This window comes from Zosterops lateralis, assembly GCF_965231275.1.
Source record: "Zosterops lateralis genome assembly, contig: HAP1_HAP1_SCAFFOLD_116, whole genome shotgun sequence".
NCBI lineage: Eukaryota > Metazoa > Chordata > Aves > Passeriformes > Zosteropidae > Zosterops > Zosterops lateralis.
In genome coordinates, this window is record NW_028154564.1 from 19,150 (window position 1) to 47,033 (window position 27,884).

Sequence of the window (27,884 nt, forward strand, 5' to 3'; positions counted from 1 at the left end):
TTAGCTATGCTTATAATGATAGTTGTCTGCATTCCATGTTTTTGTTCGTGTATACAACAAGTGATGAAACAGACAATGACTAAAATGTGGCATAACACACTGTTGGCACAAAAAGAAAATGGGAAAAATATGGAAGATTTGATTGAGGAGTGGTTAAAAGGAAAAGGCCACAGTCGAATAGATTTAATAGCGATGTAAGTTTAAGGTAAGCCTAAGAACAAGATGCTGAGACGGCAGCTGTTTGCAAATTCACCTCGGACGGACGAGTTCCAAGAGCTCAGAACTCGTCTCCTGAAATCTGCAGGTCGGTGATCAGGAAACTTCCGAACTGAATTTGAGAACACTTGCAATGTGAGTGGAACAGACAGTTATGTGTTAACCACAAAAATGTAAAAGTTTGGCTTCCAACAGTGCCTATGATGATAATAGCTAATAACCAATGATGTTCTATGATTTTTGTTTATAATTTTAATTGTCATTCTATGCGTAGTTAGTCTTTAATGCTGGTAATCCTTAAAAGAAAAAGGGGGAATTGTGGAGAGGTTGAGAAGCTGGCTGAGAAATGGGAAAAAGATAAAGGACACAATAGCTTTCAGAAAAGACACAATAGCTCTCAGAACTAGAAGCTAGGACAAGGCCAGCATGAGGATGAGGGAGAGGAACTGAGATCATGAGAAAGAGGAGTTAAATGCTACAAGGTGATATAAACTGTTGCAATATGCTGATATAACATGAAGTAAACTATTGTATAGTCACTACCAATTAGGAGCTTAGCTTTTGCAATATGTATGAGTTAATTAAGCAAAGTATATAACTCAAGATTGTACTTAAATAAACTGAGTTCTGCTGATGACCATATGGTGTCGCGTCTCCCTTCTCCAACATGGATGGATGATGGATGATGGTGACAATGATGATGGTGGATCACTAATGATCAATCAATGATGGAAAGGGATGGATCATGGAGGGATTGATATGTGATGATGATGATGGATGGATGATGTGATAATGATGATGATGAAGTCTTCTGTGAGGTGGGGATGGGGTGGATGATGATGATGGATGGATCCATGATGATGATGGATGGATGATGATGGATCAGTGATCGATGATGATGATGATGGATCAATGTTGGAAAGGCATGAATCATGGAGGGATGGATAATGATGGATGATGATGACAATGACAATGATGATGTATCAACGATGATGGATTGATGACGGAATGGGATGGATGATGATGATGATGATGATGATGGATCAGTGATGATGATGATGGTGATTCTGGTCAAAGGTCCTGGTGTTTGAAGGAGGGGCTGGTCCCGGTGCTCGGGGGGTCCCCGGTGGGTGCCTGAGGGCGGCGTGTGACACACAGAGAGACCCCGGGGACACCGGGGACCCTCACACGGGGCGGGGCCGGTCCCGGTGGCACTTGAGGGGCTCCTGGTGACACTCGAGGGGCTCCTGGTGACACGAGGAGCTGGTGGCACTCGAGGGGCTCCTGGTGACACGAGGAGCTGGTGACACTCGAGGGGCTCCTGGTGACACTCGAGGAGCTGGTGACACTCCAGTGTCCACAGTCTCCCCAGTGACGTCACTGCCCCGATGACGTCACAGTCCACCAGAAATTCCCTCAAAAATTCCACCAAAATCCCCTCACGATTCCCTCAAATCCACCTGAAATTCCCCCTAAAATCCACCCCAAATTCCCTCAAAATCCCCTTAAAAACCACCCGGATTTCCCTCTAAAATCCTCCCCAAATTCCCTCAAAATTCCCTCAAAAAACCGGGAGGGGACACCAGGAGGGGACACGGGGAGGGGACACGGGGAGGGGACACCGGAGGGGACACGGGGAGGGGACACCGGAAGCCCGGCCCCGTCCCCGGCGGTGACGCCCCTCTGGCCCCGCCCACTGTGGGCGTGTTCTTCCCCTCAGGGCGGGAAAACCCTCAGGGCGGCGCCGCCATCTTTGCTCCGGGACTCGGCGCCGTTCGTTTCCTTTTTTTCTCTCTCTCTCAGCGAATCCCGCTCCGGGCTCCTTCTCCTGCCGCCCGTGTCCCCTCCGAGCTCTCACCGACCATGTTCGCCCTCTCGGAGCCTCCCAGGTTCTGCCCCGGCGAGTCCCGAGGATCTTACTCCCGAAATGAAAGAGTGCGGCGCATGACGACGGTGAGGGCACGGTGGGGATGAGGGGGCGGGGAGGGTTTGGTGGTCCTGGGGCGTTTGAGGGTTCCCAGGTGGGGTTTAGGGGGCCCCAGGTGGGGTTTGGTGGGTCCTGGCAGGGTTGGGGGCTCCTGGGGGGGACTGGGGGAGGTCTCAGGTGGCGTTTGTGGGATCCTGGAGGGGTTTGGGGGGTCCCGAGTGGGGTTTGGGGGCTCCTGCAGGGGTTTGGTGACAAGGGACACAGCGTGGGGGGACGACAGATGGGACGAGGAGGTGACAACAGGACCCAGGGGACAGCTGAGCCCTCCAGGGAGGGGACAGAGGAGTCCCCGGGGAGGGCACAGAGGCCACGAGGTCCCCGTCACCTGCCCTGTCCCCTCCCCAGGTGCTGGAGGCGCTGGTGGACGTGGTGGACATCGTGGACAAGCTGTCGGCCATCGTGACCGGGCCCTGCGGGGATGAGTGTCCTCAGTCCCTGAGCCGTCACCTGTTGGGATTCACCAGGGCCCTGCAGGACACCCTGAGGCGCCACTACAGTGCCGCCTCCCTGGGCCACCGCAGTGCCACCTCCCTGGGCCACCTCAGCATCGCCTCCCTGCACCAGGTCGGTGTCGTCACCCGGAACTCCCATAGTGTCACCTCCCTGGGCAAGGCTGTGGCCGCTCTCAAGGACACCCCGGGTGTCACCTGGGCGCAGGTGACAAAAGTGGTCACACCCTGGCTGGAGTCGCTCTCGGGGCTCTCGGAGAGCTGGGACCAGGTGTGCTCTGGGGCCAAGGGGATGTACAGCCCCTTCAGGGACCAGGACAGTGACGAGGACGGCCAGGTGGGGGTGGCCACCAGGTGGGGACAGGGGGGGTTCGAGGCCCTGGATCTGCTGAAGCGCTTGGAACGCACCTGTGAGGGAGCCAAGGTGTCCCCCTGGGGCCTGGAAAGGTGGTTCCGTGCCCAGGCCACCCAGGAGGGGACAGAGAGGGCGTCTCTGGGTGACATCGAGTTTGTGGTGGCTGCGGTGACCGAGTTTGAGCAGCTGTGGGAGGCCACTGCCCACCTGGCCACGTGTCACCTGCTGGGGACACTCGGGGACATCGAGAGACTCCTCTCTGGTGGCCCTGGTGGCTCTGGTGGCCCCAAAGTGGCCGACTGGTCCCAAAGAGCCAAGGAGGACATCCGGAACCTGCTGGGGAGACCATGACGTCATTGGGGGGCGGTGACGTCACTGGGGACATCACTGGTGCCGCTTGTCACCTCCCCAAGTGGGATTAGAGATGAATTTGGGGAATTTTCTGGGAATTTTGATTGAGGCTGTCCCAAACCCTGATGGGAATTCCTGGGGTGACGTTGCTGGGGACACTTGGGGACATTCAGGGGCACAAAGGGACACTCTGGGATGACTCAGGGACACTTGGGGACACTTGGGGACACTTGGGAGACACACAGGGTCACTCTGGGGACACTTGGGAGACACACAGGGTCACTCTGGGGACACTCACGGACACTTGGGAGACACACAGGGTCACTCTGGGGACACTTGGGAGACACACAGGGTCACTCTGGGGACACTCACGGACACTTGGGAGACACACAGGGTCACTCTGGGGACACTTGGGAACACTTTGGGGACACTTGGGGACACAGGGGCAGGAGGTGGATGAGCCCCCCCAGTGCCTGCAGGAGGGGCAGCAGACCCGGGTTAGAAATGACACCACCAGTGACAATAAGAATGACAACAGAAATTATATCAATGACAATAAGAATGACAACAGAAATTACATCAATGACAAGAGACATTACAATAGAAATTACAATAGAAATTACATCAATGACAACACCAATGACAATGAAAATATAATTTCCAAGGCACTATTGGCTTTTGCATTCCCGTATCAGCTTTTGCACGTTGTTATTGATCACAGCAATTTCAATGGGGCACAACTTATAATTCCTTTTTTGGCTCAGTTTTTGATTCCATTTTTGGTACAATTTGTAATTCAGCTGCGTTTTGCTGTGACATCATCATCACTTTGTGTGCGCACTGTGCAGGTGACAGAAATGGCAGAATACAAAATCAATATTATGCGAGATTATAGAATTAAAATCTTTAATTTAATGATATTATAATTTGCTTTTATTATTATGTTATTTTGACATTTTAATATAAATTATCTATAATAATGTTATTTATAGTAATAATATTATAAAATCAATATTGTATTCCAGGCCTTAAGGAAATATTAAAATACAAACTGCCCAATGCCAAAATGCTTTTATATTATAAATTATTGCAACTAACTGTTATATGATGATTGTTATAACTAACTTTTATATTGGAACTTATAAGTTTTGTATTTTAACTCTTGCAGTTGAGTTTTATATTGGAACTGTAAAAGAATTTATATTAAATTGTTAAAATGAACTTTTATATTGGAACGGACTTTTATATTGGAACTGTGCCAAATTTTATAATAAACTATGACAAGTCACTTTTATTTTGCAATTATTGTAACTCATTTTTCTATTGCAACTGACTCTTCATATTGTAAATTTTACAAGTGACTTTTTACTTTGTGACTGATAATTAACTTTTGTATTGTAACTATTGGGAAGGATTTTAGGGAGAATTTTGGTGGAATTTTAAGGGAATTTTGGGTGGATTTTAACAGAATTTTGAGGGGATTTTGGTGGAATTTTAAGGGAATTTTGAGGGAACTTGGTGGTGGAATTTTAAGGGAATTTTTGAGCAAACTTGGGGAGGACTTTAGGGGGAATTTTGGTGGAATTTTAAGGGAATTTTGAGGGGATTTGGTGAGGATTTAAGGAGGAATTTTGGGCTGATTTTAAGGGAACCGTGAGGTGAGTTTGGTGGAATTTTAAGGTAAATATTGAGGGAATTTGAGGAGGATTTTAGGGGGAATTTGGGGTGGATTTTAAGACGGTTTTGAGGGGATTTTGGTGGAATGTTAAGGGAATTTTGGGGGAATTTGGTGAGGATTTGAGGAGTAATTTCGGGCAGATTTTAAGGGAATTCTGACGTGAGTTTGGTGGATTTTTAAGAGAATTATTGAGGGAACTTGGGGAAGATTTTAGGGTGGGTTTTGGGTGGATTTTAAGGGGATTTTGAAGGGATTTTGGTGGAATTTTAAGGGAATTTGGAGGGAATTTTAGGGAGAATTTTGGAGGGATTCTGAGATGCGGAAAGACAAGTTTGGGGGGTCCCAGGTGTGGTTGGAAGGGTCTGGGGAGCGTTTGGGGGGTCCTGGGGAGGTTTGGGGGGGTCCCAGGTGGGGTTTGGGGTCCCAGGTGAGACTTCCAAACGCCACCTGGACCCCCCAAATTCCCACATGACCCCCCAAATCCCACCTGGGACCATCCATGATGGATGGATGGATGATGATGATGATGATGATGATGATGATGGTGGATCAGCGATGATGGATTGATGTTGGACAGGGATGGATCATGGAGGGATGGATGATGATGATGATGATGATGATGATGATGATTCAGTGGTGGAAAGGGATGGATCATGGAAGGATGGATGATGTGATGGATGGATCCATGATGATGATGGATAGATGGATGATGATGACAATGACAATGATGATGGATCAATGATCGATGATGATGGATCGATTTTGGACAGGGATGGATCATGGAGGGATGATAATGATGGATGGATGATGATGACAGTGACAATGATGAGGTATCAACGATGACGGATTGATGGTGGAAAGGGATGGATGATGTGATGATGATGATGATGATGATGATGATGATGATGGTGATGGATCAATGATGATGGATTGATGGTGGAAAGGGATGGATGATGATGATGACGACGAGGATGATGATGATGATGGATCACTGATGATGGATCCATGGTGGAAACGGATGGATCATGGAGGGATGGATGATGATGATGACAATGATGAGGATGATGGATCAGCGTTGATGGATCAACGGTGGGAAGAGATGGATCATGGAGGGATGGATGATGATGGTGATGATGATGGTGGTGGATCAGCACTGATGGATCTATGTTGGACAGGGATGGATTTTTGGTCCCCAGTAGGCACATGGAACTGGTGGGTTCCTCACCTTCCCAAGGCATCTTGTGAACCTGAAGAATTGGAGACCTTTGGTTCTGTAAACGTGATTATTTTTCGTGCCAAATTTAACTGTACAGGGAAAGATCAATCTCTGGTATATCAATGACAGTATCAATGACAGTATCAATGGCAATATCAATGGCAGTATCAATGACAATATCAATGACAATATCAATGGCAGTATCAATGACAATATCAATGGCAATATGGACAACAATATCAATGACAATATCAATAGCAATATCAATGACAGTATCAATGACAATATCAATGGCAATATCAATGGCAATATCAATGACAGTATCAATGGCAATATGAACAACAATATCAATGACAATATCAATGGCAATATCAATAGCAATATCAATGACAGTATCAATGACAATATCAATGACAGTATCAATGGCAATATCAATGGCAATATCAATGACAATATGAACAACAATATCAATGACAATATCAATGGCAATATCGATGGCAGTATCAATGACAGTATCAATGACAATATCAATATTCACAGACTCTAAATATGCTTTTGTGGTTGTGCAAAAATTTGAATAAAATTTAGGGAAAAAAGGGGGTATCTAAATTCAAAAGGGGAAAAAATCTGATCCATAAAGAATTAATCAATTTAGCGCTGGAATCCCTGACGAAACCAAAAAAGAAATATCTGTGGTGCAGATGAAGGGGCACCAAAGAGGAAATTCTTTAGAAATAAGAGGTCACCAAGCTGCAGATCAGGCAGCAAAATTCCTCAAAACTCTGAGGATCCAGTAAAAGTTTTCACTCTCAGTAACACTGATGAGACAGAGAAACCAGTTTATGATCAGATGGAGCAAAAAGCTATAAAAGATCTGGAATTACAACAAGGGAGGAAATTTTTAAACAAAGCATTGGCACAGAAATTATTGGAAGAGACACATGCATTAACCCAGGGGCTCTGCGATCATTTCCTGGGAGAGCATTTATGTGTAGAAATGTACAATTTGGCCAAATCAATTACAGGAAGACGCCCCATTTGCCAGGAAATTAATCAGGAAGTGATGAGAAAAGGCAAAGGGGGGAGTGTTATAAATATGGATTACAAAATCGGCTTTTGGCAAGAGGTGTGCTGTCTGATTAATAACTTTAAGGATATGGGATATAAGTTTTTTATTTCTGCTAATAGTAAAAGAAAATTAGGCAGAGTGGTAGAAGGTGATAATGAAGGTGACAATGAAGGTGACAATGGAAGTGACAATGAAGGTGATAATGAAGGTGACAATGAGACCCATCCAGGGACCTTTTTGTATTTCTGACTGTCAGGGTTGTCTGGGATTCCTTTTTTTATTTGTTTCGTTTATTCTTTTGTGTTACAGCATTTCTATTTTTAATATCCCTGTAAATATTTTTAATGTCCCTGTAAATATTTTTAATATCCTCTAGTAAAGAACTGCAATAGTTATTCCCAAAAATCTTTGCCTGAGAGGATTTTAATTGCAAATTTATAATAATTTGGAAAAGAAGAGAGAGGGGTTACATTCCAAAGGAAACTCCAATTATCCTTGGCAGATCCCTCTCTATCCAAACCTAGACAGTAATTAACTTTTAAATTATAACTGACTTTTATATTGTAACTATTCCAAATTCCACATTAAACTACTATAATTAACTTTTAATTACTGTCACTAATTTTCGTACTTTAATTCTCGCGACTGACTTTTATCTCCCAGCTCTCCTGTAATTAACTTTAATATTGGAGCTCTTCAAATTCACTTTTATATCATAATTAACTTTTATATCATAATTAACTTTTATATCATAATTAACTTTTATTTTGTAATTCTTACAACTGATTTTACATTGTGACTCCTGGAATTGACTGTTATTAACTTTTAAACTGTTTTTAAGGGAGTTTTGAGGGGATTTTGGTGGGATTTTAACAGAATTTTGAGGGGATTTTAGTTGAATTTGATGGGGATTTTAAGAGGATTTTAAGGGGGAATTTCAGTTGGAATTTAAAAAGAATTTTGAGGGGTTTGGGGGAGTATTTTAGGGGGGAAATTTGGGTGGATTTTGGTGAAATTTTAAGGGGGAATTTCGGGGGGATTTTAGGGGAAATTTCAGGTGAATTTTAAGGGAATTTTGAGGGAATTTGGGGAGGATTTTAGGGAGGATTTTGGTGGAATTTTTGGTGGAATTTTAAGGGAATTTCGAGGGGATTTTATTTGAACATTAAGGGGATTTTGGTGGATATTTAAGGGAATTTTGAGGGGATTTGAGGAGGTTTTTAAGGGGAATTACGGGTGGATTTTAAGGGGATTTTGGTGGAATTTAAAGCGAATTTTGACTGGATTTGGGAAGGGTTTTAGGGGGGAAATTGGTGGAATTTTGGCGGAATTTTAAGGGAATTTGGAGGAGATTTGTGAATGGTCTTACGGGGAAATTTCGGGTGGGTTTTAAGGGGATTTTGAGGGGATTTTTGAGGAATTTAAAGGGATTTTTGAGGGGATTTGGGGCGGGAATTCTGGAGGGGGAGGAATCCTGTGGGGGATCTGAGGGAATTTGAGCGGGATTTTTTTGGAATGGACGATAAGAGAATTTCAGGGAATTTCGGGGGCATTTCTGGTGGAATTTTGGGTGGATTCCGGTGGAATGTTATGAGGATTTGGGGGGAATTTGGGGGCAATTTGGAGATTTTAAAGGGACGGTTCGGGGCCAAGGGAAGGGCGGAACTGCCCATAACAAAGATGGCGACGAAGCCTCATCTCGTGCGATCTCGCGAGATCCTGCGGACGAGAGGGAAGCACCGGCACGGCCGGACCAGACAGACCCCTGAGGCTGCCGAGGGGTTTTTAAGGTGAATTTGTGCCCTTGGAAGTGGGTTTGGAAGCTCTTGGGAAGATCTGGGCACTCCAGACTGAATTTGAAACCTGTTTGCCCCGCCAGTGTGAGGGAGGGCCCCGGGAAAAGGGCGGAAGTGCCCGAGAAGAAAATGGCGGCGGGGATTCATGTGTGATCTCGCGAGCATTGCCACTGATTGTGCCGGATGTTTCGGGCGAGCCCCTGAGGGGTCTCCAGGCTGGATTTGGGGCTTTAAGCTCAATTTCGGGATTTTTAGGGTGAATTTCTGAGCTTTATATGGAATTTGGGGTTTCCGGGCTGGATTTGAAGCCTCCGTGCCCCGCCAGCCCGAGAAGATCTCCGTGGAGCGGGCGGAGGTGCCCGAGACCAAAATGGCGGCGGGGGTTTCATGTGTGATCTCGCGAGATTTGCCGCGGGAAGGGGGTGGCTGCGCTGCTTGATTCGGGCGAGCCCCTGAGGGGTCTCCAGGCTGAATTTGGGGATTTTTAAGCTGCGTTTCGGGGGGTTTTAGCTGAATTTCGGGGCTTTATGTTTGCTATAAACGTGTATTATAAAATTGGCTTTTCGGAAGATGTGTGCTTATGATTAATAACATAGTAAGGATATAGGATATAAGTTTATTTCTGCTATTGGTAAAAGAAGATTAGGCATAGTGGGAGTAGTTGATATATTATGCTTAAACTGTCTGTTTGGTTGGGATAACATCCAGTGAACATGTAAAGAGGACCCTGCTATTGATACACCAACTATCAGCATCTCCCACCTGCAGAAAGCACGGACCAAGGCCCAAGCTGGACGCGATAAAAAGGACACAGCCACGAAACACGCATGCTCTAAAAAGGCGGACCCAAGGAGGGGCCATGCAAAACAGTTCCTGGAATATGCAAAACAGTTTATGGAATTTTATGAATATTCATAAACTGTTGTGATAAGAAGGGTATTTAAAAAATGTCTCTAAGATAGCAAAGTGTGGACTTGGCTGAATGCATTTGGCTTTTTTTATCTCCTAATTGTCTTAATTATTTTATTAAACATATGTCTTAAAATTTACCAAAAAGTGAACGTCGTTTATCACAGTGACACCGGCAGGGGGCGCTCCAGAGCGGGGCGGGGGGCGGGGACTGGGAATGGCGCGGGAACCGGAGCGCGGGAAAAGGGGGCGTGGCCTGGGGGGCAACGAATGGAGTCGCGGGATGTCCCCGCAGTGTCCCCAACAGGACATGGGGGGGGCACTTGGGACTTGATGGGGACATGGGGGGACATCGGGGTCCCGTTGGGGACGCTCAGGGTGACATTGGGGACACTCAGGGTGACATTGGGGACCCTCGCCGTGGCCCCGCGGGCGGGGGGCGGGGCCATGTCGGTGACGTCACCTCTTCCTGTTTGCTCCCGGCCGCGCCACATCCCCGCATGTCCGCGACTGTCACCGGGTCCTGTTCGCCCCCGGAGTGTCCCCGGAGTGTCCCCAGAGTGTCCCCAGAGTGTCCCCTGCGGCCATGGAGCCCTGGGAGGTGCGACGATTTCGATATTGGGTGCAGGTAGGAGACAGGGGGGTCCCAAAGGGGACAGGAGGGAGTGGGGGGAAGGGAGGAGGTGACAGAGGGGTGGAGGGGACCGAGGGTGGCGGGCGGGGGGCAATAGCGGGGGGTGGCAGAGGGGGCGAGGGGTGACAAAGGGACAGAGAGGACAGCTGAGCCCTCCAGGGAGGGGACAAGGGAGACCCTGGAAGAGGCACAGGGGCCACCCCAGGAGGCCACAAGTGCCACGAGGTCCCTGTCACCTCCCCTGTATGTTTCCCAGGGTCTGGAGGCGCAGGTGGCCGTGGTGGCCACCCTGGGCGAGCTGGTGGCCACTGTGACTGCACCACGCAGGGACATGCAGCCGCTCCTGTACCAGAGTCCCTGCACACAGCCCTGTGGAAATTCACCTGGACCCTCCGGAACACTCTGCGCCAGCTTGGTGTCACCTCCCTGCGCCAGGCCATGGCCGCCCTCAAGGCCACCCCGGGGGCTCCCCAGGCCGATGTGAGAGCCACGGCCAGAGCCTGGAGGGAGTCGGTGGATGCGCTCGAGGAGAGCTGGGACCAGGTGTACAGGGAGGCCAAGGAGATCTTCAACTCCTTGGACAGCGAGGACACAACTGAGGCCACCAACGAGGACCCTGCCGAGGCCACCACCACTGGCCTGGCTGGGGACCTGTGGGATGAGACCCCCCCTGGCCTGGGGACAGCTGGGGACAACCTGGTGGCCGTGGCCCTGCAGCCATCAGTGGCCCTGCCCTCGGCAGTGGCCACACACGATGTCCCCGTGGCCACAGGGCAGGTGGGGGCGGCCACCAGGAGGGGACAGCGGGTGCACGAGACCCGGGAGCTGCTGGGGCACTTGATACACACGTGTGAGGAAGCCTGGCCCTGGTTCCCCTGGGACCTGCACCAATGGCTCAGGTACATCGAGGACACCTGGGAGGGGACAGAGCAGCTGTTCTGGGATGACCTCGAGCACTTGGTGGCCGATGCGGCCGAGTTTGAGTGGCTGTGTGAGGCCAGTGCCTGCCTGGCCAGGCGTCACCTGCTGGGGACAATCAGGGACATCCAGAGGCTCCTCTCGAGTCCCTGTGGTGGCTCTGGTGGCCCTGGTGGCCCTGGTGGCCGCACAGTGGCCGAGCGGTGCTAAAGAGCCATTGAGGACATCCCGAGGCTGCTGGGGGGACAGTGATGTCACCAATGTGACATCATCAGGGTGGTGACATCACTGAAAATATCGCTGGTGTCCCTTGTCCCCTCCCCTCACCACATGGGATTTGAGACAAATTTGGGGAATTTTCAGGAAATTTTCATTGACACAGTCCCAAATCCTGATGGGAATTCCTGGGGTGACATCACCGGGGACACTCAGGGCACGGAGGATGCTCAGGAGCGCTCAGGGATGCGGGGCAGGGGGTGAATGAGCCCCCTCAGTCCCTGCAGGAGACGCAGCAGACCTGGGTTATAAATAACCATAGAAATGACAATACAATATTGGCTTTTGCATTCATGTGTCAGCTTTTGCACGTTGTTGCTGATCAAAATGATTTTGATATGGTACAATTTATAATTCCTTTCAGCTGCTTTTTGGTATAACATAATCTATCAGTTTATGTGTGCACATGTAGTCTACAGAAATGGCACTGCAATAAATCGATTTTATATCCTTGGCCTTAGCAAAATATTAAAATAGAGACTGCGCAATGCTGAAATAGTTTTATATTATAACTATTAGAACTAACTTTTATATTATAACTAATTTTTACATTATAACTAACTCAGAGAATGGTGTTGTCCAAGTTTGAAAGAGACAGGTGTGTGCCAGGGAAAGCCGGAGCCTCCCTTGGAATGGAGAATTCAAATCCCCTCCCTCCGAATTATTATAAAATATTTGAAAACTAAGGGGCTCTCAGGCAAAGGTGTGGGGATAGGAATAACAGTTCTTTACTGGTGTGTATAACCAGGCAAACAAACACCAGCCACAGCATTAACGATACCCAGCAGCAGGAGCCCAGTAAGAGCTCCCGTTCCCGGCCCGGCCTCAGCCGCAGCTCCCCGCGCCCTCAGGCCCCGCTCCCCCCGAGCTCCCGGCGGTTCGGGGCAGCAGCGGTTCCTTGGCCTCCTGCCCGGGCCGGGCCCAGAGCCGGGGCCGCTCCTCAGCCGAGGTTTCCGAGCGGTGCCGAGTGCAGGGAAAGGGAGGCGGTTCGGTGCCGTGTGCACAGCCCGCCCCGCGCCCGCCGCCATTGGCTGCTTCTGCCGTCAGTGCGGGATCTCGCGCGCTGATTGGGCGGAGCGGGGCCAAGGCCGTTGCCGGGGCCGCCCCCCGGGCGCCCGTGGCTGGGCAGAGGCGCCATTGTGGGGGCGCGTGTGCGGGCCCGGGAGCGGCGGCAGCGGCCGGAGCCCGGTGAGGCGGCACTGGCGGAGCTCGGAGGCGGCCCCAGCGCAGGTGGGAGCCGCGCTCGGTTCTGCCGGGGCTCGGGGCTGGCTGCGGGCGGAGGGGGCGGCAGGGGGCTCCGGCGGGTTCCTTGTGCCGTGTCGGCGCCGTGTTGCCCGTGGCCTGAGGGCGCTGCGGGAGCGGCTGCCCGCGCTCTCCTTCCCGCCGCTGCCTCGGCAGGAGCCGCTGCCGGAGCAGCGCCGGCTCGTCCCGGTTCCTGTGGGGAGGACGGAGGTGGCCGCCCTGTCCCCGGGGGGGGCTGTGCGGGAAAATTCCCAGAGGTGGCCAGAGGTTTGTGTCCCCACAGGAGCCCGAGGAGTCCTGTAAAAGTGACTTTATTCCTGAACAAAGGGAGAGGCCGTGCGGCCTTTGCCGGGGGCTCTCTCCAATTGTTGTAGGACGCGGCCTCCTTTTTCTCCTGATTTTCCCTCCTGCATCTCCCTGTCCCTTTGCCCCGTGGCGAAGGTCCTTGGAAAGTTCCGACTTCCCGATCCGCCTCCTGCATGTCCTCGTTAATATGCGCCCCCCTTTTGTAGAACATCCGATATTCACGGCTCTGCTCACTCTTTGTTCTTCTTCTCCGTGTTCAGGAATTTCGCAGGGCCTTGGCTGAGCACAGTCCGTGTCAATGAGGAACATTTTCTGAAACTGATGGATTCTCCCGTTGCTCCCTTATCTCCCAGTCCCCGGCCCTGTCTCCAAGCAGATTCACTCGTTGACTCTGTTTTTTCTTGCTGGGTCCTCTCTGGTTTTGGGATTATTGTCAGTGACCTCAATTCTGAGGAAAACGAATATTCAGTCTTAGAATATTTTTCAAAAGTTCAATAAGGGAAAAACCAGTTCCATGTCCAGCGCTGGGTGTTCCTGGCGATCAGCCAAGGGACCCGTGGGTGCGTTAAGACAGTGTTATCTCTGTACTGTTACTTTACTAAGGCACATACATGTTCATGAGTTTCATGCATTATTCAAATATTCTTGGTAGCTTTCATTGTTATAGAAACTTTGCTTTATTTGGGGTTTCTGTTCTGGCTTATCTAAATAACATCCTGTGGATCAGGTCAATATATTTTATTTCTTCTTGTGGCTTCATCCTGTTGTTTCACACTTCCCAGATACTGAACAGGTAACAAATTCTTCTCTAATTCTTCTCCCGTGCTCTGGTTGGTGTCACCCTTATCACTTGGAGAGGTCAGTCAGCAGATGTGGGAAACAACCTAATTGCTTTACACAGTTCTCTCGGTTACAAGAAGTATTTTAACATTTTATATTTTGCTAAGGCCTGTGGTACAATACATTCATCACATAATTATTTCTATAACCTGTAAGGTGAATATATCAACATAACACTCATCACACTACTATTTCCATGGGCTTTACTGTGCATACTAAAATGAGAAATAAGTTTTATTAACAAGCAGCTAAAAGGGATTATAAATTCCACTGCACTTGAAATCAATAACCACATATAAAGACTAATGCACAAATGTGAAAGCCAATATTATCGGGTCATTTTTAACAGTTCCTGTCCTTTTGTAGCCGTGTGTGGCTCAGGAGGCCTGGCTGCCACCTGCATCCCCTTGCTCAGCTGTGAATGAGCTGCCCTCAGCAAGGTGTGGTGCAGGGCCCAAAGATGAGAGTTGCTGTAGCACAACAGAGAAGAAAGAGCATTCGTTTAACCCCTGCTGTGCCAGGGAACCACCAAACCGTGTCCCATTCCCATCCTTTCCACGTTTGGACCGGAGCATGAGCTGCTTTCTTATTTCCTTTGTTTTCTGTTTCCCCACTTTTCTGTTGTCATCTCTTTGCCAACAGCATCTTGAGTCATTTAATTTCCCACCCTGTCCTCCTCCTTCTGCTCACAGATAATCTGATCCCAGCCCGTGGTGAAATGTTGTGTTCTTGGTTTGAGTGGATTGGTGGGCCAGACTGAGGAGCTGGATCTGTCTGGTTGGTTATTATTTTGTGGACATCTTGTAATCTAATTGTGCCATTGGAATGATCAATGTGTTCTCTGGCTCCTGATGTGAATTGGTTTGGGTTCCCAGGGGCTGGTCCAGGGTGTTGTAGGATTTGTTGTGGTGGCCGTTCATCTTTTTCCCATTTTTGGGCGCTCCCTCCAGCCAGGGCTGCATCAATTGATCTCTTTTCTCTAATTAAATCATCCCAGACTTGGATTCCCAAGTGATTTCTCTGAGCCTGTGGTAGCACAAACAGCCCAGTGGTCTGATGCTCCCTGTGTGACACAGACAGTGCCAGCACATGTTGGAGTGGGGAGAGGGATGATTCCCCCCACTTGTTGTAGTGAAGTTTTCACACCATTCTCCACTGGCTGTTTCCCTTTGCAGCTGAAGCAATTTGTGTTGCAGAGTCAGATCTCCTCCCTGTGGGCTCTGCCTTTGGCTGTGCCAATTCCATCTGTGCAAGCAGGCAGAGCTTGGGCTGAGGGGCAGAGGGAATCAGCCCAATTCCTCCCGCAGGCAAGAAGAGCCTGGTGCACTGTCCCCACTTTTCCCCAGCAGTGTTAATTTGCATTTCTAAAGCTCCTCTCCTGGCTGCCTGGAATGGAGCTTCTCTTCCAGAGCAGCCACTGAATGACTCACATGTGCCCCCCCACAATCTGCTTTGTTTTGTTTTGTTTTGTTTTAACTGGTATGGAGAATGTTTATGAATATAAAAATACAGAATTTTCGAATTATCATTTGGTAATTTTGTGGAAGTAGAGAAGCAGCTTGTACTGAGAAGATTAGCTATTAAACTTGCTTGTTAGGTAGTTAAAGGTAGAAGTCTTACAGGTAAGATGTATAATATTGAAACTCACAAGTAGGTATTTGTCAAAAATCGATAAAACAGAGTTTGTGGCTTGAATCCAGCAAAATCTAGCTCCTAATCTTTGGCAAGAGCAAAGTGACCTGACAAACAGCCAAACCTCCACTGCACCTGCCCTGAAGCAAAGATCAGCCTGAGGAAGACTCAGCCTTCCTCCCAAGGCCCCAGCTCACAACCACCAGGACGGGTGGGCTCTAATTAGAGCACGAATGAGAGAAGGCAGGGAATGGGCAGGTGAGGTGTGGATTTGTGGGATCAACGTGTATTTAAACCTGGACTTGTCTTGAGCAGGTGCACAGGGTTTGCAGGAGATACCCCCCGGTTTGGAGGATGTATTGCCCTGTCAGGTAATGCTAATTCCCGGGACAGTTTGTCCTGGCCAAAATCAGGAGCCTGGTTCTTGCTGGTTTCTTAATCAACTTGTTCTGTTTTATTGGGTCTTCACAATACCTAAGTCCCTCTTTACTGAGTTTTAACAATATACATCTTATCTCCATGGCTTTAACCTAGAAACTAAATTCCTGTGTATTTTGTTAATTGGTCCTTCCTTACAAGTTACACTCCTGTGTGTTCTGGCACAAGTTGTTTCTCTACTTGTACAAAACTGCTAAATAAGCTGTAACTATTTCTGTTCTCCCATTCACCTGTTGAAGCACATTTTATGTTGCCAAAATTCTGAATTTTCATGTGCATGTACATTTCTCATATCAGCAGCCTCCCATCCTCCTCCTGCAGCCGGGAAGTCCAAATCTCCTTTGGGCCTTGCGAGCCCTTGAGCCCAGGGTGAGGGGTCCCCCCGTGCTGAGCTGTGCTGGGGCTGTTTCTGTGCTCAGGGACACTTGGGATGGGCCACTTGGCCCCCAGTGGTGCTTCTTCCCACTCCTCAGGCAGGGCCCCATGTCCTGGTTGGATGGTGTGAACAGCAAAGTCCCAAGGCAGGGTCTGTGCCAGCCCAGCTTCCAGTGGGAGAGATTTCACAGGAGACAGGATTCTGGCCACAGGCTGCTTTAAATACACATCCCTTATCTCCAGCCTGCACTAGGTGGAGAATTGCCAGGGGAAGGAATTCCAAAGATCAATTCCAAGGGAGATAATTGAATATCTGCCCTGGATCTGGCTCTTATTCTTGCCAGAGCCAATGGCAAAAGCCCCACCTGTGGCCTCTTGGTTTCTGTCAGCAGCTTCCAAAGGTGTTTCTTTATTTCCCCATTCATTCTCTCTACCTGACCTGAGCTCTGGGGGTGCCAGGGGTTGTGGAGGTCCCATTGTGTTCCTAAAGCTGCCAGAACCCCCTGAAGGATCTTTCCTGTAAAATGAGTTCCCTTATTGTAGTTTATTGCTTCCACAATCCTTTCTCTTGGAATTATTTGTTTCAGAAATACCTTTCTAAGTGATCCAGTGATTACTGCAGAAGTCAGAATTGCTTTTGGCCCCCCTTGTTGGTGACATGGTGTCAGCAGGAGATATTTCAGCCTTCCTGCTCAGGGCATTTCAGTCCCAGGCTCTCACAGGCACACACAGCTCTGCCGGTTGAGCTGACCATGTGGGGGGTAACCTGTGCTTTGTCTGATTCCCTTTCCTAAATAACAGCGTGTCTTGTAACTCTTTTCCCTTCTGCTGCCCTTGGAGCCCCATCCAGAAACACCTTTTCTCCCTGAGGCCAGGGAATGTCTCATCAATCTCTCCCAGCCTGGCTCTGGAGCTCTGTCACCTCAGTGCAGTCATGGGTTTCTCCCCAGCCCCTGTGCAGGCTGTTCCAACAGGAGGCTGGGTTAAACCCTTCCCCTGTCCTCACTTCTAAATCCTCCTGTGCCACTGAACAAGTTTCCTGCTGGAATAACCCAGCCCTGCTCTTTTGGTTCTCAAAGCCTGAACTTGATGCCAGACTTGGACAACAGGAGATCCTTGTGCTGTCAGTTTTCAGGCCTTAGGTCCCATTCAAGCTGTGGCTGCACAATTCTGCAGACAGTGGGGCCACTCTGGCCACTGGGTTAAACATTTTAGCACAACAATTCCTTTGGCCTGGCCCTGTTTAACACTCACATACAATTCCAGTTCATTTTCTGAGTCTGGAGGAGCCATTGCTGGGGCATCAATAATTTTGGTTTTTTTCATTTTTTCAAGTTTTGTTCTCTTTCTCATGTCCAAACCATAACATTGAGGCTGTGTGGGGTTAAAAAGTCATCCAGTGCTCTAGCTAGAACAGAGAATCCTCAATCCAGGTCCTGCAGTTCCCTATTAATCCTCAGAATCATCACAGCTGCTTTTTAGTTTTGGATAACATTTCTGAGATTACAAAGCCCTTCCTTCCCTCCCTTGCAATAGGGTTTTGCTTTTAGACACCACTCGTGCTGTGTAGTGACATCCGTGGACGGCAGGGACAAGGAACTCTGCAGAGCTGAGATATTCTAGAAACACGTGGCTTTCTTACAAGGGTGGTGGGTAAAGAGGGCTTTGCCTTCAGCCACCAGCCTGGGCTGGAGGGAAGCCCCGAGAGAGAGAGGGGAGAGAGAGGGTAGAAGAGAGCTCAGGGGTAGAAGTGAGGTAAGAGTGGGGGAAGGGATAAGACAGCAGGGATAAGAGAGAGGGGGCAAGAGCGTGGGGGGAAAGAGCAAGAGAGCAAGAGCAAGAGAGAGGGCACCTTGTTACAATCCATTCTCTCTCTTTTTGTGTTGAATATTCTAATTCACAGTGGCCAACCGGTGCAAGATCCAAAACCTACAAACTTTGCATGCAGCCTATGAGAACTACTATATTACCATGTCATTTTATATTCTAAACTCTAAAGACTACTTTTCTTATCTGCTTTTTCCCTGATCCCTTGCAAAGTGGAAAGGCTGCATTCCTGAGTCCTTTTGTTTCTGCCCTTCAACCCATCTCCAGCTAATCACCGTTTTCCTGCCTCCCATGCCTACATGTCAAAGCTGGCTTTCATTTCTATTGCACTCACAGGTTTTTCATCTGCAGTATTTCTTGCCAGACAATCATATCCATAAGTCCTTCCTGTCCCATCTTTCCCAACAGTGCTGGTTGCTTCAGAGTAATTTGGAGAGGCTGGGAATCTAATTTTCCCCCTTTCCCTGGGGCTGCCCACACTTGTGGGTTCACTTCAGCACAGGCCTTGCCAGACTTTTGACACAGAGGTACAAGAGAACTGGCCTCTGTATCACCTTTTACAATATTAATTTGCATTCCCAATTTAGCCATCAAAGGCCTTCCCAGTAAATTACAATGACAATGAGGAGCAAATAAAACTTCCTGCATTTCAAACCCATTCCCCACATCTGCTAATAGTGGTTGAATAAAACACCCCCCCTCATCTTTCCCACTTGTCCCCTGGATAATCAAAGACATTTTTGGCCTTTTCCCCCCTTAGGTGTAAGATTGAGAGTGGGTGGAGAGGCCCCTGTGTGTATGAGGAAAGGCCTCGTGTGGATGCAGCCCCAGGCTGAATGTTGTCAAGGGCTCCAGTGTGGTGGGTCCCTGGTGTAATGGGAGCTGTGGCAGCCCTAGGAATCCATGTCCGTGCAGGGCTGGACTTGCTCCTGCTGAGGGTGCTGCTGTGTGTGCTTGCAGTGTCCCTGTGGGCTGCAGATGGATCCCTGCTTCCTTGGCAGGGGCTGTTTGGGTGGGCTCTCCCCTGCCGAGGAGGGCAATGCCTGTGCCAGGTGCTTGTGGCCGAGCCCGTCCCCTCGGTGCTGGGGCCCCCTTGGGCCCTGGGCTTCATCCCTCAGGGGCTGTGGAAACTCTGCCATGGCCTTTGCCTTCAGCTTGGCCTTTTCCTGCTCCCTTCTTGCCTTCACCTGCTGTGCCTTTGTGCCCAAGTGCTGCAGGGGCTTCTTGTGCCCCTCGTGCAGCCCCCCTGAGTGCCTGTGGGTGCTCATCCTCTGACAGCTGCTGAGCTTTCTGCACAATCATTCCTTTCTGCAGGGCCCAAACAAGATCCTTCAAAGATGATCTGGATCCTTCCCGGGATAATGCACATTTCCCAGCTGCTCCTTCCTTCCTTCCTTCCTTCCTTCCTTCCTTCCTTCCTTCCTTCCTTCCTTCCTTCCTTCCTTCCTTCCTTCCTTCCTTCCTTCCTTCCTTCCTTCCTTCCTTCCTTCCTTCCTTCCTTCCTTCCTTCCTTCCTTCCTTCCTTCCTTCCTTCCTTCCTTCCTTCCTTCCTTCCTTCCTTCCTTCCTTCCTTCCTTCCTTCCTTCCTTCCTTCCTTCCTTCCTTCCTTCCTTCCTTCCTTCCTTCCTTCCTTCCTTCCTTCCTTCCTTCCTTCCTTCCTTCCTTCCTTCCTTCCTTCCTTCCTTCCTTCCTTCCTTCCTTCCTTCCTTCCTTCCTTCCTTCCTTCCTTCCTTCCTTCCTTCCTTCCTTCCTTCCTTCCTTCCTTCCTTCCTTCCTTCCTTCCTTCCTTCCTTCCTTCCTTCCTTCCTTCCTTCCTTCCTTCCTTCCTTCCTTCCTTCCTTCCTTCCTTCCTTCCTTCCTTCCTTCCTTCCTTCCTTCCTTCCTTCCTTCCTTCCTTCCTTCCTTCCTTCCTTCCTTGGCGCTGGTGCTTGTGCTGGCCGTGCCCTGCAGAGCCCGTATCCCAGAGCCGGTGCCTGTGGTGCCGCAGTGTCCAAAGGCGGCTCCCCCGGCGGGCAGGGCCGGCAGCTCCACGGGGCCGGGCAGCGGCCGGGGCGTCCCGCAGCCTCCTGGGGGCCGGGGGCCAGTGCCGGCCCTGCCCGGGGGGTGGTGGGGTCAGGCAGCGCCCGGCGCTGAGCCCCGGCTGCCCCACAGCCCCGGCCCGGCCCCGCAGCTCCCCACAGGCCCCCAGCCCGTGCTCCCGGTGCCGCCCCTCTGCGCCCGCTCCTGCCGCTCCCCAGCACAGAGAAACCCCCTGGGATCCTGACCTCCTTGTTTGCCTCTCCTGCCAACCGGGGCTACAAACCGTCTGCATCAGCTCCCAGAGTTTGAGCATTACACCCTGCTTGAAAACGTCCCATTGCTCAGTATTTTTCTCTTCCTGCTCTTTTCCATCATCCTCTTTCTCACCACAGAGATTCCTCCTGCTGCCTCTTGCCTTAACTGTAATCCTGCACCCTCCCCTTCCCCCTCACCCTTCCCAGCACACCAACACCATCCATCCCCTGCTGTCTAAATCCCTTCTGGACTTCCCTTCTTGCACCTCTGGGTGTCCATGTCCTTAATTACCTCTGGGAGAATGATGCCTTGGGAAGGCTGGCCTGAAACAGAGACTGGACAGAGCTAGAGAATAAAGCAGATATTTATTGAAAGCTCTTTAGGGCAGACCTTGGGCAGGGCAGGAGCCTGACCAGGGCTACACTCAAGGTGGACTTGAAATGGTCTCCTCATGGACGACTGGTCACGAGGTCCTAAACTTTGCTGTTTTGGTCCATTTGCATGTTGGAGCCCAGTTGTCCAGCCCCAGGCTCAGGTGGTGAGGTGTCATCCTTGTTGTTTCTCTCTTCAGTCCCCCCGTGCTGTCGTGGCGGGAGCGGCTGCAGTGGGGAGCGAGTGCGGGCGGGAGCGGCCGAGAGCCCAGCGCTGCCCCAGCCCGAGCTGCCCCAGCTCCATCCGTGCCCCTCCGGTGGGATGCTGTGGGTTTGGGGGGAAGAGGGAGCCGGCAGTGGGTGCTGGGCCTGGGGCAGGAGGGGAAGGGAAGGAGAAGCAGGGTTGAAAAACAAAATGTTCAAAGGATGCTCATGGGAGGAGAAGGTGGGATTGTGCAGGAGAAAGAGGAATAGTAGGAGGAAATGGAGTGTTAGAAGGAGTAGGGACACAGGAGGAGGAGGAGCAGGAGGAGGAGGCAGCAGAAGGTTCCACCCCTCCCTGTATCTGCAGCCTCCCCCCAGCCCCAGGAGTGTTGCCCCCCCACATGCAGCAGGTGACCAGGAGGAGGATCCACGATTTTCGTGGGGGTGAATCTTGATGTTTCTCAGCATTATTGGGCTAAATGTTGATGCTTTGGTTTTTTGCAAGGGGCTGAATGTTTATATTTTAGAAGCAGTTTTGGCTGAGTCTTGGTGTTTGGGGAGTTTATTATCTGTGTCTTGGTGTTTGGGGGACTTTTGGGCTGAATCCTGGTGTTTTGGAGGTTTTCACAGACACAAGGTGCCCATTGACTTCTTGAGAATAACTTGGGGAAGGAGGAACCCCCAGCCTAAAGTGCTTTCCATTTGTTTTTTCCCCAAACCAGGATTTTTCATTGCCAAGGAGTGCCCACATGGAGAAGGAGGAAAAGCCCCAGAGATCCCGCAGGAGGAGGGGCTGCAAACCCAGCCCAGGGAGCTGCGAGGAGGAAAGAGCCGCCCTGTGCCAGGAGGGCGGCCGGAGATCCAGGCGGAGCTCAGAGCTGGTGGAGAAGCCTCATGGAGGGGAGAAGCCCCACAAGTGCCTGGAATGTGGGAAGGGTTTCACCCGGAGCTCCTTCCTGATCCGGCACCAGGTGATCCACACTGGGGAACGGCCCTTTGAGTGTGGGGAATGTGGGAAGGGTTTCAGCTACAGCTCTGACCTGATCCGGCACCAGAAGATCCACACTGGGGAACGGCCCTATGAGTGTGGGAAATGTGGGAAGAGGTTCAGAGACTGCACCATCCTTATGCGCCACCAGGTAGTCCATACTGGTGAACGGCCCTATGAGTGTGGGGAATGTGGGAAGAGCTTTGGATGGAGCTCCGACCTGAGAAATCACCAGCGTGTCCACACCGGGGAGAGGCCCTACGAGTGTCCTGAGTGTGGGAAGAGGTTTCAGACCAGCTCTGATCTCCTCAAACATCAGCGGATTCACACCGGGGAGAGGCCCTACGAGTGTCCTGAGTGTGGGAAGAGGTTTCGGGTCAGCTCCAGTCTCCTCATCCACCAGCGGATTCACACAGAGGAGAGGCCCTTCCGCTGCCCCGACTGTGGGAAGGGCTTCAAGCAAAACTCCAACCTCATCAGGCACTGGCACATCCACACCGGGGAGAGGCCCTACGAGTGTCCTGAGTGTGGGAAGGGCTTCTCCAGGAGCTCTAACTTGACCAAACACCAACAGAGGCACCATAAGGGAAGCCCCACGAGTGCCCCGAGTGCGGGAAGAGCTTCGTGCGCTGCTCCAGCTCCATCCCCCATGGGAGGATCGGCGTTGGATGATCCCCAGTGACCCCGTTGGGCAGAGCCCTGGTGATCCGTGGTCCTGGTGATCCGTGTTGGGAAGACACCTGGCTGGGGGGGGATCCACTGGTTCCTGTCTCCCTGTGGGCACCTGGATGAACACGGGGGCAGGAACATCCATTGGGACACAGACGGACATTGGGAATTCCTTGGGGGGAGCAGACTTGTTGTCTTTCAACCCCAGAAAGTCTTTTGTGTTCAATTCTGTCTTCTGGGGGTATGGGGAGACAGATGTAGTGCTAAGGGCAATCCTGCCCCTATATATTGCAGCTGTGTTAATTACTGAAGAGTGAGAACAGCCTTGCCCTCACAGCTGTGGGTGTGATACAAAAGTGAGTTAGTTGGTAGAGAGTCAGTTGGCATCTGCTGGCCGTGCTGTGAGGAGGAAGGGACAGGAGGCTGGGCAAGGGACAGATAAGGTGAGCCACTGCATGAGGGACAGACAGGGTTCAGTGGCTTTTCTAGGGACAGGAAGCAGTGAGCTGGAACTGCCAAAGAAAGAGAGAAGAAGGAGAAAAAGAGCCTGAGCTGTGTGGAGCTGCCTGGAGGATTGCTACATAGAAAAGGTATGAAGAACTTCTAGATAACAAGGTGCTGATACTTGAAGGCCTCTGAAATTTTGTTGGAGCACTCTGAGTTCATGGCCGTCTCAACTCCAACATGGGGGCATCAATAAATACTGGATAGTCTTGGAGATGTTTTCCAACCTCAGGCATTCCATGATTTTGATTTCCTATTGCCCAAGAGTGTCTTCCACAGCCAAATGGTGATGATCTGGGGCAAAGACCAAGATTTTGGAGATTGTGGTGGAAACCCCTCCAAAAATGGTATTTCCCTCCCATCTAAGCATGTGGATCCTCAGCTGGCCCAGACAGGGAAATCCTTTTCTTTTGGCCTTCATTTGCTTTTCATTTCTCTTCATTTAAAATATCCAGCACTGTGGTAAAAATAAAGACATCGAACTAAGACATGGTTGGGATGACAGGGGACATAGACATGGAGAGTGACATGGGGACACATGGATATTTGGGGGGTACATGGTCATTCATGGGGACACAGGGGGAACACGGGTACAGATGAGGACGTGGGGGACAATGACAGGGATGGAAACATTGTGGGGAGACAGCCACGGGTGAGGACAGGGTAGGACACGGCCAGTGACATGTGGGGACATGGCCATGGCCGGTGCCATGGGGGGAACTTGCAGGGGCTGTGGGGGATGCTGGGTTTGAGGGAGCTGAGGGTTCCTGGGAAGGACATGGGGCTTGCTGAGGGCTTTGGGGACCCCAGGCCCAGCGGCTCTGGCTGTGCTGGGAGACCCTGGGGGAGGTTCTGGGGCAGCTGCTCCCTGAGACCAGGGCAAACTTCAAAGCTTTATTGGGAACACTGGGAGCAGCCGGGCGGGGACAGAGTGACAGTGGGGCTGGGGGGACACACGAGGCCCCCAAAATCATCTCGGGGACGGAGCGGGGGGTCCCGGCCGGGCCCGAGGCCATGGGGAGGGGCTGCGGCCGCCGGCGGCTCAGGAGCTCTGTGGGCAGAGAAAAGGGGGTGACACCGGGCTGGGGGCCCCGGGGGGGCACACACGCTCTGGGGGAGGGGGGACACGACCCCCGGGACCCCCCCTCACCTTCTTGCACAGGCAGAGGCCCAGCCGCAGCGCCAGGAACACCGAGCCCAACACCAAGCCCCCGATCCCCGTCAGCATCTTGCTGCGGGCGGCGTCCGGCGGCATCTCTGGGGGGTCCAGAGGGGTCAGGACCCCCCAAAACCTCTCACCCGCACCCCGAGCCCCTCCAGCCTCCCTCCCGCTCTCCCCCACACCACCCACAGGCCCCTCCGACCTCCTCCCAATCCCTGCCCGCCCTCCCCACCGCCCACCAAAGCCCCTTCTGGCCCCTCTCATCAGCCCACAGCCCCAAACCGCTCGCCCCGCACCACCCCACGACCCCCCCAAACCCTCTCCCAGTCCCTTCCCAGCCCCTCCACCGCTCCCCCACACCCCTCCCAGTCTCTTCCCAGCACAACCGACCTCAGCCCCAGCCCCGCTTGCCCATCCCCCAGCTCCTCCCAGCCCCTCCGGCCTCACTCCAATCCCTCCCACTTCCACCCGCCGCCCCCAAACTCCCTCCCGCCGCCCACCAGCACCCCCGGGACCCCACACCCCCCTCCCCAGCATCCTCCCGACTCCTGCTCAGCCCTTCCACAGCCCCCGGCCCCTCTCCCAGGTTCAACCAGGATCTCTCCAGTTCCCTCCCACTCGCTCCCAGCACACGCCAGTGCCTCTGCCAGCCCGGCCAGTGGCTCCCCCGTACCCCAGTGGCGCCTCAGGGGCTGCTCCAGGCTGACGTGCTCCACCTGGCACGTGTAGCTGAGCCCGCGCCGGGGCGGCGTTTCCAGCAGCACCAGCAGCTGGTGGCTCCAGTCCCCGTTGGGGACCACGTCAGTGGCCACCACCTGGCCCGACAGCTCCTGCTGGCCCTCGAACCACCTCACCTGGATGTGGCCGGGGTAGAAATCCATCACGGAGCACAGCAGGCCTCTGGCACTGCCGCCCTGCGAGCTGGAGGGCAGCAGCGAGATGGAAACGCTGGGGGGCACTGGGAGAGAGCGAGGACACACTGGGATCAGCTGGGGGCCGCTGGGAGAGAGAGGGGAGGGGCGCTGTGGGCTTGGGAGGGGCTGGGAATGGACTGGGAGGGACAAGGAGTGGATTGGGAATAGACAGGGAGAGACTGGGGGACACTGGGGTGGCAATGACAGAGATGGGAGGGGATGGGGGGCACTGGGAGAGGGGGTCAACGTCTGGCAGTGTACTGGGAATTAACAGGAAATAAACTGGGAAGGACTAGGAAGAACTGCTGTTGGACTAGGAGGGACTGGGAATGGACTGGGATGAACTGGGAATGAAGCGCGCGGCACTGGGAGGCGAGTCCAGCGCGGGGCACTGGGCACTGCGGGTCTGCCTGGCAACAGATGAGTCATCAGAGACACGCGCGCTCTGATTGGCTGTGAGGCGTCAGCTCCACGCTTGGCCGGGATGGACACGCCGGGAGAGACTGGGATGGACTGGGAGAGAACAGGAGTCCATGGAGGGACAGGAGGCCCCGGGGATGGGCCCAAGGAGGGCTGAGGGGTCTTCGGTGATTCCCAGGGAGGTTTTGAGGCGCTCCAGGGTCATTCCCAAGGCAGGGCCCGAGGGGACACACTCTGCCCCACGCTCACCTCGGCGCTCCACGAGCAACGGGGTGAAAACCTTGTAGTTGCGCCGGCAGAACAAATCCACCTCAGTCCGCCTTCTCTCCATGATATCTGGTTTGCTGTTCCAGTACCGGGCCTGTTTCTCCCCGTAGGGCGTGTACCCCACGTAGTGCCCCACGTCACTGTCGAGCGTCGCGTACAGCTCTCGGTTGTAGATGTACCTCAGCACGAACCTCACCTTCTCCGTGCCGTTAATGAAGTGACACTCGAACTTAGCCAGAAAGTGGAATATCCCTGGGTGTGCAGGACACACGTCAGGGGGTGCCCCCCCAGCACCCCCAGAGCTCCGGGGCCACCCCGAATCCCCACCCCGCACCCCCTGTGCCCCACGGCCGCTTCCTTCTTTTACCCTTCCCCCCATTTCCCCTTTACACATCCGCTCCCCTCCCACCTCCAGCCGCACCCAAATTCACTTTTGGGGTCCCACTCCCCCCTTTTTCACCGCTCTCACCCTTTTCCCGCAATCTCCCCAATCCGCCTCAGTTTTGGGGTCCCACCCTCCTCCTTGTTCCCCTTCTGCCCCCCTGCCCCACCGCCTCCCGCCCCCCCCGCTCACCCGAGAGCTCCGCGCCCGCAGCCGGGGCCGCTCCCAGCACCACCAGTGCCCCCAGTACGGCCCCGGCTGCCGCCCCTCGCCCCATGGCCAGCGCCGGGAGGGGCCGCCAGCCCCAAAGCAGCAGAGCTGAACTGAGAGTAATAACGCGGAGCAGCGCGGGGTCATCAGCCACGCGCTCCCTGATTGGTCGGGCGTGGTTTTTCGACGCCGTTTCATTGGCTGGGCTTGTTTCTGTGTGAGTCACGATTGGCTGGAGGTGTTTATTGCGCGCTCAGATTGGCCGGTTCAGTTTTTGGCCCTTTTTCAGAAGCTCTACCCAGCAACTAATGAGTCACAAGCATTACGCACTCTGATTGGCTGGAATTTCTCCAGGCTCTGTTTTTTTCGGGCTCTTGCCGGCAAGTCCCGACCCGCAGCGACGCCGCGCTCCCATTGGCTGAGCGCTTTTTGGGGCGCTGCTCCCCCACTCCCGCTCCCCCCAGTTCCCGCCGCTTTTCTGGCACCGGCACCGGCCCTTCCCAATTTCCCGGGATCCCGAGGAGCCATGGATGGAGCGCGGAGCCTCCCCTGGCTGCTGCTGCTGCTGCTGGCCCTGACCCTGCCCGGAATTTGGGGGGTCCAAGGTGGGGTTTGGGGGGGTCCTGGAGCCGCGGGGTTGGGATTTGGGGTTCCCTGGAGCTTTGGGAATGTGGGGATGGAGGGGGTTAAGGGCGTCCTGCCTTTTTTGGGCGGATTTTAGGGGTATTTTTGGGAAGGGCGTTGTCCTGAGTTGTTTTTTTATCCCGGGGTTTTCCCCGTTTTCCGAGATTTTGGGGGTTGGGTGGGGCCGAGTTCCTCTTTTTCCAGAATTTTGGGGCTCTGGGAATTTCCAAACGCTCCAATTCCAGGATTTCCGGGGCTTGTCCAAACCCTGTTCCCGGGATTTTGGGAAGCGGGGCGTGTCCCCACCCCCCCTGGACCCAAAATTTGGGAAACTCTCCATTTCCAAAGCTCTTTTTTCCAAGAGATTTTTGGGCTCCAGGT

The 27,884-nt window shown here is 52.2% G+C and overlaps 2 protein-coding genes across 2 annotated transcripts; one reads left to right on the plus strand and one right to left on the minus strand.

The window, feature by feature from the left end:
- Window positions 1–13,010: 13,010 nt before the first annotated feature.
- LOC310923585 (uncharacterized protein) lies at window positions 13,011–24,012 on the plus strand. The gene is made up of 2 exons (XM_083885534.1): window positions 13,011–13,084; window positions 22,086–24,012. Exon 2 carries the CDS (start codon window positions 22,113–22,115, stop codon window positions 23,031–23,033), a length of 921 nt encoding a protein of 306 aa, XP_083741660.1. The 5' UTR covers window positions 13,011–13,084; window positions 22,086–22,112; the 3' UTR covers window positions 23,034–24,012.
- LOC310923582 (class II histocompatibility antigen, B-L beta chain-like) lies at window positions 23,243–26,964 on the minus strand (the record flags this gene model as incomplete). Its single annotated transcript, XM_083885531.1, has 4 exons — window positions 26,862–26,964; window positions 26,270–26,539; window positions 25,305–25,644; window positions 23,243–23,255 (listed from the first exon to the last, which is right to left on the minus strand). The coding sequence occupies exons 1-4, from the start codon at window positions 26,944–26,946 to the stop codon at window positions 23,243–23,245; spliced, it is 708 nt and encodes a 235-aa protein (XP_083741657.1). The 5' UTR covers window positions 26,947–26,964.
- Window positions 26,965–27,884: the final 920 nt, after the last annotated feature.